At 50.6% G+C, this 11,799-nt stretch overlaps 1 protein-coding gene and 1 long non-coding RNA gene across 2 annotated transcripts; one reads left to right on the top strand and one right to left on the bottom strand.

The window, feature by feature from the left end:
- Positions 1–4,750: 4,750 nt before the first annotated feature.
- LOC144329329 (uncharacterized) lies at positions 4,751–5,913 on the bottom strand. Its single transcript, XR_013394832.1, has 2 exons — positions 5,654–5,913; positions 4,751–5,366 (listed from the first exon to the last, which is right to left on the bottom strand). It is a non-coding gene; the product is annotated as an uncharacterized LOC144329329 (long non-coding RNA).
- Positions 5,914–5,939: 26 nt separating this feature from the next.
- Positions 5,940–10,764, top strand: TRIL (TLR4 interactor with leucine rich repeats). Its single transcript, XM_028750203.2, has one exon. The coding sequence runs from the start codon at positions 6,525–6,527 to the stop codon at positions 8,811–8,813; it is 2,289 nt and encodes a 762-aa protein (XP_028606036.2). The 5' UTR covers positions 5,940–6,524; the 3' UTR covers positions 8,814–10,764.
- Positions 10,765–11,799: the final 1,035 nt, after the last annotated feature.

Below are 11,799 nucleotides of genomic sequence, written 5' to 3'. Positions count from 1 at the left end.
CTGGGGGAAATCCGGAACTGGCTAATCAATCGTCACCACCGCAGCTAAAGTAGTTTTAAAACAAAATGAACACCTAAAGCAGAGACCTTTGTTATCCAGCTGGAACAGCTTGTCAAAACAAAAATTCTCTTTTCAGAAAGTCCAGATAATGGGTGTCTAGCTGTGAGGTTGCATGGACAACTATGTTCGAGCTATCCCATTCCAGGAATGACTGTAGCTGTCTTACCAGCCAAAGCTGACAAAAGGCACTCCTAGTCCAATAGAACTGGGAGTAAAAGCTATTGAGATGATGTACACAGCTATCAGATCATGCATTTGATAATACAGTGGTACCTCGGTTCTCAAACGTCTCCACTGATGCGTTTTGGAACCCAAATGCCGAAAACCCGGAAGTAAATGCTTCCGTTTTCGAATGCGCCTCAGAAACGGCTTCCGAAGCTTGTTATTCAATTTTCTCAACTGAATTTGCAGACAACCCTTTGTGCCTCGGTTTTTGAATGTTTAGGAACTCGAACAGTCTTCCGGAATGGATTACGTTTTGGAACTGAGGTACCACTGTACTATTTAAGGCTTATACAGCACTGTCAACATTCCTGATGCCTAACAAAGTTTCATAGATAGTAGATCCCTGCCTCCAGGGCACTTACGTATCTATTTAGAAGTAAGTTTCACCTTCCTCCCAGCTAAGTAGATATAGACCAGGGGTGGCCAACTCCCAAGACACTGCGATCTACTCACAGAGTTAAAAACTGGCAGTGATCTACCCCCTTTTGGGGGGTTCAGGTCAAGGTTGTTGACAGGAAAGCCCTGTTTTTTTGGGGGGTTAAGCTTTTTTTAGGGAGGAGGAAGGCCCTTTTGGGGGGGGGTGCAAGGCAATAATGTTGAGCTTTTTTTAGGGGAGTCAACATTGTTGAGCTTTTTTGGGGGGAGCCAGTGATCTACCAGTGATCTACCACAGACGTCCACAATCTACCTGTTGGACGTGCCTGATGTATTTATGTCAAGAGACTTATGGGAAAGGATTTGAAGGAACAGAAAGCTTGGCTGGTTGACTGAAGCTCCCACCAAAGTGTATCAACTGTTGCATCAAATGCTTGTGTGAAAAGTTACTGTATTGCACTGATAAAAACAATGCAGTCTTCAGGAGTGAAGAAAGTTGAAAACACCAGCACCCCATTTCCAAATGTATTTAGAAATCTCATTCATTGTCCTGTAACTCACCACCACCTTATGACACAGGAGTAGTGGATTGATGCCCATTTAAAATGATTTTTAAATGCTCTATTTCAGTTATCATGGATGCAAGCAACCTTATATGGGCTTTCAGGCTGTTTGGAATCAATTGCAATGCTTATGGAAAGAAGCATGTAATAGCATTTTATACATTAGGGCCTCAGCACTGCAGTAATAAACGGCATCTAATTCGCCCTTCCTAAAAGTTTGAAGCCATGTATGTGATTTGCACTGCAGCCATTTATGGGTATATAGGCTCTATGGAAAGTATACATTTATCTCAACTCCAGTGTTTGGTTCCCAGAGAAAGGAAATGCCTTATACTATAAAAAGCCCATTAGCAGCTGGGTTATTGGCTAGTTTGGCCAGAGTAGAGGATTGCACTGTTAAAGTAAAAAAGCAAAGTTAATATGCAAACACTTACCATTCAGTTTAAGTAGCAAATAGGAGCCAAATGCCCTGGGCGGCAGAGATCACTGGGGAACAGGACTCGGAAGACTGAAATAATTATTCAGTTATTATCTTGATCAAATGTCAGCACAACTAAAAATTCCCATGCAACAATCTGACTACTCCAGTGCAGCTAAAACTGGTGATGTTTTGTTCAGACTCTCCCCCCCCCCTCGGATTGCATCCCCAATTGAATTCAAAGCTGTAGATTGGGCGGGCGGGGGGAATCTGTGCTCCTCCTGGTTTTGTTGGACGTCAACTCCCATTAGACCCAGCCACCATGACCAATGGTCAGAAATTATGAGGATTGCAGTCCAGTATCTGGAGAGAAAGAGGTTCCTTAGCCCTCCTGCAGATTATTTTTAAAATCTATCAATGTAACTATCAATCTATCAATGATAGTTAAGGGCCATACTTTGGTCCAATCACCCTGACCTATCAAGGGAAATCCACGGGCAGCTGCAGTGCTTGGAACTGATAGGAAGGCACATCTGGAAGTGTATTTGCAGCCATATTGTGGTTTTAATTTGGACCCCGTTGCACTGGTTGGATACATTTAGTGTAGGGATGGGAAGCCGCAGACCCCTCCAGATATTGCTCAGTGACAATGCCCACCATCTCTAACCACTGAACATGCTGATTACGACTGGTGAGAGTTGGAGTCCAGAAGCATCTGAAGTGCCACAGGTTCCCCATTTCTGATTTAGATACAGCAGGGAATGACCCTTTCATACCAATATGTGTGCTATTAGCAGTAGAGCAGAGCCACTTACAGCCCCTTATCTCATTGGACTTGATGGGAGTTACTTCTGAGTAAAGTAAAGGTAAAGGGACCCCTGACCATTAGGTCCAGTCGTGACAGATTCTGGGGTTCTGGCGCTCATCTCGTTCTATAGGCCGAGGGAGCCAGCATACAGCTTCTGGGTCATGTGGCCAGCATGACTAAGCCGCTTCTGGCGAACCAGAGCAGCGCACGGAAACGCCATTTACCTTCCCGCCGGAGTGGTACCTATTTATCTACTTGCACTTTGACGTGCTTTTGAACTGCTAGGTTGGCAGGAGCAGGGACCAAGCAACGGGAGCTCACCCCGTCGCGGGGATTTGAACCACCAACCTTCTGATTGGCAAGCCCTAGGCTCTGTGATTTAACCCACAGCACCACCCGCATCCCTACTTCTGAGTAGTCATGACTTAAAACAAAAAAACCCATAAATGCGTGCCTTATACATCTTTAGTCAGGCATTTACTGCTTAAAAGCTCCTTCCAACTGGCAGAGCAAGTTCTTGTAGCTGGGTATTCCCGAAGGAAAAGGTACAGATAGTTATTAAACATGTGGCTGCATCTCCCTGCTTGAGCAGGGAGTGTGTGGAATATTTGCCGCGAGTCTGGAAAACACACTTTCTTCCTGAAGAAGAGCTGAAGGTCTCAAGTGACATTCCATTCTTAAACGAAAGCAAATGATCCCATCAGAAAATACCTTATCTGCAATGCTATTCAACCAACATGAATTACAGATGGCACACAGATTACTTCCACAAGTAAGCCATAAATCTGGGGAAAGGGTGTGTGCATGTGTGTCTATGATGTTTGGCAGCAAAATGTTCAAATTAGGCATTGGTGCTGAACATCGCTCTCCTTAACAGCAAATAAAGTTTTGCAGCTTAATTGCATGCTTACTCAGATGCGAGTCCAGTTGTGCTCAATGGGGCTTACTCCCCAGTAAGTATGTTCTGGATTTTCACTCGAGTTTTCGTCTTTGAACGCCGGACACATTGTACACATTAAGTTGTTAGACGTGTTTGTATTTTTGTATTAGAGCTTTTTATAGAATCTTAGTGGACATCAAACCCCAAAGCTCTCCCAAAACAGCCACAGATGTTATGCAGATGATTTTAATGCCGGTTTTAGTTTTGTAAGCTACCCTGGGAATGTTTTGAGACTGAAGTGTGGGGTATAAATTCATAAAATAACAAGAACAGCACAACAGCAGCACAGTACACATCTTATAAGTGTGAGAGCGGCAGTCATTTGTTAAATGATTAGTAAATGTGTTCTGGTGTAACTGAACACAGTTTTTTAGTGAATGGAAGTGAAGTTGAGAAAGAGCCAACTACCGATGAAACGGGGTAGTCGGAATGAGTGCATGTGAGAGAGATGGGGGTGGGAGGGAGATGAACTGAAGAGCTGTTGAGGCAAATCGGTCACAAACAACCACATATGTTGATTCAGAAAACAAATCTCCACTGATTTCAATTGGATTTAATCCCCCAGAGATTTCAGCCTTAGAAAGGAAGTTGTCAAGTCCAAGACCAATTCATTTGGCTGGGCTGGAAGCACAGAGTTGGGTTGGGGGAATGTTTGGCTTTTCAGATGTTGGTGAGCTACAACTCCCAACACCTCCAGCAGGCATAGCCAAGGGACCTGCAGTTCAGAAACATCTGGAGGGGGCAATGTTCCCGGGCACCTGCACTTGATGGAAGATTCAAGTCTCTTCCCATCCCCATACGCCTGATCTGTCAAAGTTCAATGAATCACATTGCTATAAGCAGGGAACTCACCTGGCAGACGAAGGTGGACTGAGCCAAGGCCCATGTGGTATGCAGGTTGCCCACCCTGTCCCAAATGCACCACAGCTGGGAATAAAAGCATATATCATGGGATGCTAGCGGACTTCATTCTTCCACTCCTTGTGCATATGGCAAGAGAGTATATTCTAATCCCTGCACCCTTGCCTTCTCCTTTTTATCTGTTTTCACCGCAGGTTTCCTGTTAAACGTTTGGCCAGACATTAAGGTGGGAAATTAGCATCAGCGATGTAATATACATGGGAATGATAGGTATTGTTTTCGCGCTGTCTTTCCCAGATTGATATTCAAGATGTTGGGGACGTTTTCCTCCTGTCTTCTCTTGCATGCTGCAATTTCCCAGAAAAAAATCTAGCGATGGCTGCATAAATGCTATCCTGGCCAATGTAGTTTGTTAACGGGTTGCTACGAGTTGTAACTTTGCGAGGGGTGAACTACAACACCCAGAATTCTTTGAGGAAAAGAATGCGCTTTGAGGGTGCTTTAAAAGTATAGTGTTCAGCTTTATTAGTTACAAAATATAGCCTAGCACAAATTTGTTATTAGAAGGCGACATCATCTAACAATTTACAGTGACAGGCTGTTGCACTGACACCAGGAGAACTGCTATTTGTAAGACACCCATGTGAACCAAGATTCAGGAACTATGATGAATACTTCAGTTGAGCTGAGCTCTCTGGGCTCCATCGTCACCCTCCAATTCCTTGAACCATCTTTACTTTATACAAGCATTGCATCCATGGGCTTTGAAGATGCTCGAACTCAGGATGAAAGGGACAAACATGCTAAGAGGAAGTGTGCCATGTGGTCAGTGGATAAACCATTTATTTTGTTTGGAGAAATGGGATTCACAAGCTCTTGGGTGCACTGTTTGGTATCCAGATCATTACATTACAGCTAAGTTTGGGTAATTAGAGATCCTCTGTGAGGTGGGTTAGGCTGATTCCAGGGCCAGCCCTACCATTAGGAAGACAGGAGGCAACTGCCTCAGGAGGCAGAGACTAGGCAGCTACCTGGCTTTTGCTCCCGAGCATCTCCAGTAGCTGTGTGCGCCTTGCTTGCTGGTCTCAGGTGTACTGGAGGATGCCAACTCACGCCCTGTATTGAAGAAAAACTTGCAGATGAAATTGGGAGGTGGGGATGCCTCATCCTGATCTGACATCCTATACCCAGGGGAGGGGGAGCCTATGGCCCTCCATATGATCTGGGACTACATCTCCCTCATCCTTCTCCATTGGTCACGCCAGCTGGCTCTGATGGGAGCTGTAGCGCAGCCACACGTGGAGGGCTCTGCAAAGCGATCCCTTTTGCTCCAGATATACTGTGGCGGCTGCAAATCCCAGCAAGCCCTCGCCTCTTTTCACAGGAGACCCGTTTCGTTTTACCTTCCAGCCAGAGAGGTGCTGCGGCGGGTGTAGGGCAGCAGCAAGGCGATTCAGCCGTCGGTGTCAATAGGCCCTAATCTGCGGTAAACCGTGACTATTGCTCTTGGCAGGCCGCTGCTCCGTGCAGAGAAGGGGCGAGTGGGAGGGACTTGGCTGGCAAGCTGCGCAAATTGAAACCATCCAGCGCTTTATCTGCAGCCCACGTGCTCCGATCTCGCTTCCCCTCCTGCCCAGACGGCCAAGTTTCTCCTGCCGAGTCCCCCCCCCCCCACTTTGCACCCCCTCCTCCTGCTGCTGCTTGGCTGCGCCTCGGCACCCCCCCTTCCCCTCGCCTTCTGCATGCACACACTGACTCCGGCGCCCTGGTCCGACGGCCTCCCTCCTTCTGTCCTTTCGGCTGCAGCAGCCTCCCCTCCTCCTCCTCCTCCCCTCCTTGCAGCCGCTCTTCCCGCGCGTCCCCGAGGGCCAAGGGTGGGAAGTGCGAGTTTCCGCTCCTCCGCTTGTCTGTCCCCGGCCGCCTCCGCCTGCAAGTCCGCAGAGCAGCCCAGGCAGCGGCAACGGCAGGAAGCTCGCCGGGAGACGCAGCGCCGCCGACGGCTCTCCCCCGCCTAACCCTGCGAGGCGGCGGCGGCTGCAGGGAACTGGCGATCGCCGTCTCCAGCGGCGGGAAGCCGTCGGTTGACTTGGCGACGGGGGTCTCTCCGTCCCCTACTCGGCAGCGGGTTCGAGAGGCGCGCCCCCGACGCCAGAGGAGGAGCCCGGCCGGCAGCCGCCGCGCAAGAGAGAGAAAGCGGGAGCGAGGAGAGGGTGGGATGCCGGAGAGACGCCGAGGGATCGGGGGAAGCTGCCGCTCGCCGCCCGCCCTCGCGGGATGGAGCCGCCGCGCCCGCGCCGTCTGATGCCGCTCCTCCTCCTCTGCTGCTCCTTGGCTCTGCTGCCTCCCGCCGCGCAGCCCGTGTGCCCGGAGCCATGCGACTGCCAGCAGCAGCAGCACGTCCTGTGCACCAACCGGGGGCTGCGGGCCGTGCCCAAAGCCGTCGAGCCGCAGGACATCCTCACCTACAGCCTGGGCGGCAACTTCATCGCCAACATCTCCGCTTTCGACTTCCACCGCCTGGCGGCGCTGCAGCGCCTCGACTTGCAGTACAACCGCATCCGCGCGCTCCACCCGAAGGCCTTCGAGCGCCTGGCGCGCCTTGAGGAGCTCTACCTGGGGAACAACCTCCTGACGGCCCTGGCGCCCGGCACCCTGCGCCCCCTGGCCAAGCTGCGCATCCTCTACGCCAATGCCAATGAGATTAGCTCCCTGAGCGCAGCTTCCTTCGCCGGGCTGGGCAGCCTGGTCAAGCTGCGGCTGGACGGCAACGCCTTGGGCTCGCTGGCGGACGCCACGTTCTCGGGGATGTCCAACCTGCTCTATTTGCACCTGGAAGCCAACCGCATCCGCTGGCTGAGCCGCAACGCCTTTGCCGGCCTGGGGAAGCTGCGCTTCCTCGACCTGTCGGGGAACCAGCAGAGCCTGCTGCGCCACCCCGACATCTTCCGGCCGATGCGTTTGCTCAGCACCCTCCTCCTCTCGGGCAACAGCCTGCAGCAGCTGGGGAAAGGGCTCTTCCAACACCTGCCCAACTTGGCCAAGCTGTCCTTGAGCGGCAACCGCCTGGCTTGGTTGGCGCCGGAAGCCTTCGCCGGCCTGGGGGCCCTCAAGGAGCTGCGGCTGGATGGGAACGTTCTGAGCCAGCTGCCTGCGCCACTGCTGCAGCCGCTGCGCAGCCTGGAGGTGCTGGACCTGAGCCACAACGCCCTGGCCGCTCTCCCGCCGGGTGCCTTCACTCAGCTGCACAAGCTGCGGGAGCTCAGCTTGCAGGACAACGCCTTGACTACTGTGCCCGGTGACATCTTTGCCTCCAGCCCCGCGCTCTACCGCTTGGAGCTGGATGGAAATCCCTGGAGCTGCGACTGCCGCCTGCGAGGCCTGAAGCACTGGCTGGGCTCCTGGCATGCGCAGGGCCGGCTCCTCACGGTGTTTGTGCAGTGCCGGCAGCCGAGGGCCCTGGCGGGGAAATACCTCGATTACCTGGAGGACTCCCAGCTCCCGATGGCTCTCAACGGCTCCTCTTGCCCCAACGTGGTGGCCTCCTCTCCTGCCCCGCTTGCTAGGGGCAACAGCAGCTCGGGCCTGGGCCTAGTGCAGGAGAAGGTCGGCTCCTTGCCCTCTGCCTCGACCATGCAGCTGCTGGGCTCTCAGAAGATCTTGGCGTCTGGAAGAGAGAGCTGGGCAGCTGAGACGGGCCCCACAACCTCAACGCCCAGCTTGCACCTCAACACCAGGCCACCTTCCCTACCTGGAGCTGCTTGGCCCAGGCGGGCAGGCAAATACCACTCAGTCTCGTCCGGCATCCCTCCGTTGGTCACCGACCCCTGCGATTTCAACAAGCTGTTCCTCTACAACCTGTCGGTGGAGGCGGTTGGCTCTGGCACAGTGACGGTGCGCTGGGGGGTCCGCCCGCACCGCAGCCCCCGCCTGCTTGGCCCTGTGCGCTTCAGAGTCCTCTTCGACCGCTTTGGGGCCGCCACCAAGTTCCAGCGGTTTGTTTACCTCCCCGAGTGGAGCGAGCCTGTGGCCACCCTGCAGGAGCTGCGCCCCGACACCCCTTACCTGGTCTGCGTGGAGGGCGTGATCGGGGGCCGCGTCTGCCCGGTGGCGCCGAGGGACCATTGCGCGGGGCTGGTCACCCTGCCCGAAGAAGGTGCGGGCGCTTCCGCCGCCGTGGCGGGCAGATCCCCAAACCTGGACCACCAACTCCTCACCCTGGTGCTGCTGGCGGTCAATGCGTTGCTGCTCTTCCTGGCCCTGGCGGCCTGGGCTTCCCGCCTGGTGCGGAAGAAGGTGCTGGGCTGCCGGCGGCGGAAGGCAGCGTCGCCTGTGCACGTCCGGCAGATGTATTCGACCCGCCGGCCCCTGCGCTCCATGGGGACGGGCGTCTCCGCCGACTTTTCCGGCTTCCAGTCCCACCGCCCGCCCCGAAGTGCGGTCTGTGCCTTGAGCGAGGCTGACCTCATTGAGTTCCCATGTGAGCGCTTCATCGACAGTGGCGCCGGAGGGAACAGCAGTGCCCGGCGTGGAGAGGATCACCTGCTGCAGAGGTTTGCAGACTAGAGGCACGGACGGAACAAAAGCTGTGGCTTACGTCACCACCCTGTTATGCCAGAATCAAGTGCCCAGCGTTGAGATTTGGCAAGGTCTGCTGGGAATGGCAGCCCTTGGTTGGGTGTACTTAGGCCTTCTGCTGTGCAAAAATGGCGGCTCATCAGACGAATGTTGGATGGTTCTAGGATAGGGTATGCTGGAAAAACAGTAGCAGCAAAGGGGTTCCCATTTCTCATTTGGGGACCAACCCTAGTTAAAGCGGGATTCTACCACTGTTCTCTTGAAATTACCACTATCCTTTACTGTAGCTGAAGGGGCACTGGTTCCTCTTCATGGGCAACTATCAACTTGGTGATGTGGGTTTTATGGTTGTCCATTCATCAGTTTCCACACTGAGATGGTCTGTTGTTGTTTTCTAAATAACCATTCTGTAATCGTCCCTAACCTGTGGATATAATTCTTTAGCTAATCCTAATTACTGTTGGCCAAGAAATGAACAGAGAGACTAGGAATGAAACAGAAGATGGAGAATGTAACCCTAGACAAGTGTTCAGAGCTCAGGTGGATTGTGTGCCTTATCGTTGCTCCGTTTTTGCACCATTTTACGTGCCAGGTACATCACTTAATGCAAGTCGCAGGTCTCCTCTTTATAGGACTAAGGTCCTGTTACCTCCGCATATGAACTATCTTACATATGAGAACTCCACATACAGCTTAAATCCCCCCTTACCCACTAGAATGGTTAAACCAAATGCTTGTCCAGTGTGGCGTGTGGCCAGCCAGTGTGGCATGAACACAACAGCCGTCTTCTGCTTGCCTGCTCAAATTAGTATATAGAACGGGGTTTCCTAAACTTGGGTCTCCAGCTGTTTTTGGACTACAACTCCCATCATCCCTTACTAGCAGGACCAGTGGTCAGGGATGATGGGAATTGTAGTCCAAGGCAACTCAAGTTTGGGAAACTCTTGATTTAGAGGCATGCTATCTCTCCAAACTCTATAGCCATCAATAGCCTTACTTTTCATTGAATTTGTTTAATCCCTGGTTTTTGCTGGCGGCCATCTGTACATCTTGTGGCAGGGAGTTCCATAGTTTATGCGCTGCTCGAAGAAGAGCTTGCTTTTGTCTGTCCTCATCTCACACCTTTCAGCTTCGTTGAATGATCCCATGTTCTCACGTTAATGACAAGGAGGAAAGCTTCCTACCTGCTTTCTCCATGTGGTGGATACTTTTTATTTACCTCTGCCATATCCCACCTCAACTTTTCTCCAAACTGAAAAGGTTGAAGCATTTGTAACCTTCCCTTACGGAGGAGTTGCGCCAGCTCCGTTTATACCACCTAAATGTACGGAGCCTACGCATGGTGCTTCTGCCACCGCTGGGTATATGCTGGCACTGCCATGCACTTGTTGCCAGGGAAATGTCTAACCCATCCCTAAGTCCATACAGTGCCTGATTTGCAGACCGTTTGAATCAATGACGTTTCAGACACTGACTTCCTTGATCTTTGCACCAGCCTTTATTGAAAACGAGCCAGGCTTGCTTCTCTTTTGAGTAATGTGAAGGCAGATTACTGCTATGACATGGGGACTGTTGTTCATAGGTGTCCAAACTTGAACCCTAGACTTTTAACTCTAGTCAACTTTTTGAGCCCTAGTCTTTGACTCAGACCCTCCCCCCCCCACAAGAGGTGCCTTGGAAAAAAACCTTAACATGCAAGTAATTGGAAGAAACTAGAACGGTGCTTTTTTTAAAAAACTGGCCAGAGCCTTTTTTTAATTAGCTCAAATCAACGTGAGCTGATTTAATGTGTGTTTATATATAAAGTATGCAAACATGTTGGTTTTGCAAGGCTAAATTGCCGATACCACTAGGGGAAAACTAACCCGAGTTTGTTATGATTTGTTTAGAATGGGTTATTTTTACAATGGTCTTGAATAAATACTTTTTGGTACTTCTACAGCTTAGCATGTTTTTCTTGTACAAGTTGCTGCGACTATTGCTAGGGAGTGAAATGCTGGGATTTGTAATGAAGAGTGGATCTGAAGGAATCTGATTGGTAAACAGGTAACATGGGTGAATGAATGTTTGACCTCTGAAAAATAACACTTGACATAGTTCAGACACCTGAAACTGTACTATACCAGTTTTCAACTTTCATTTTTAAGGGGAAAAAGAAAGAAATTCAGGCAGTTCAATGGGTCATAAATGCATTGCTCTTCAGCATTTTCCTCCCTAATGTGACTCTCACTAGAAGTTTTATCTAGTTGGGCAACTTTTCATTAGCACTAACAAAAATAATGGCGGCAAGCTTTGGAGTTCTCCAGGACTCCTCATTAGGCAAACGAAGGAATGGAGGAAATGGGGGCCTGACTGAAGGTACAAAAATTAGCCTGGGTGTTGTAGCCATGAGATCAGCTTGTAGCCTCAGTTGTAAGATGGAGACTGCAGACAGAATAAATCCCTCTCATGTGCTACAGGTATCAGGTTACACACCTAGAATTCTGGGGTAAAGAAACAATGCTTGCTCCCAAATTATGAGAAATTAAAGTTAGGACATTTCAGGTTATAGATCCCCCCCCCACCTCTGCTAATCTATAAGCTATTTTTAAAAATTATAAATATTGTCTTCAATGTTGCCTGATAATAAAGTCATGATGACAAGTCAGACTTTAAATTTTTCAGAAACGAGGAGTTGCCATTGCTTTTTTTAAAAAAAAATCCTCATCTTCCTCTCTTATGTGTAACAACTTGCCTGTTGAAGAGTTTGGAAGAAATCAGAAGTTTGCTGCAATTTTGTGATACACTGGTACCTTGGGTTAAGAACTTAATTCGTTCCGGAGGTCCGTTCTTAACCTGAAACTGTTCTTAACCTGAAGTACCACTTTAGCTAATGGGGCCTCCTGCTGCCGCCACGCTGCTGCTGCATTACTTTCGTTCTCATCCTGAGGCAAAGTTCTTAACCCGAGGTACTATTTCTGGGTTGGCGGAGTCT

Source organism: Podarcis muralis, chromosome 12, assembly GCF_964188315.1.
Source record: "Podarcis muralis chromosome 12, rPodMur119.hap1.1, whole genome shotgun sequence".
Lineage (NCBI taxonomy): Eukaryota > Metazoa > Chordata > Lepidosauria > Squamata > Lacertidae > Podarcis > Podarcis muralis.
Note: the sequence above shows the minus strand (reverse complement) of the source record. Positions and strands in the feature narration are given on the sequence as shown.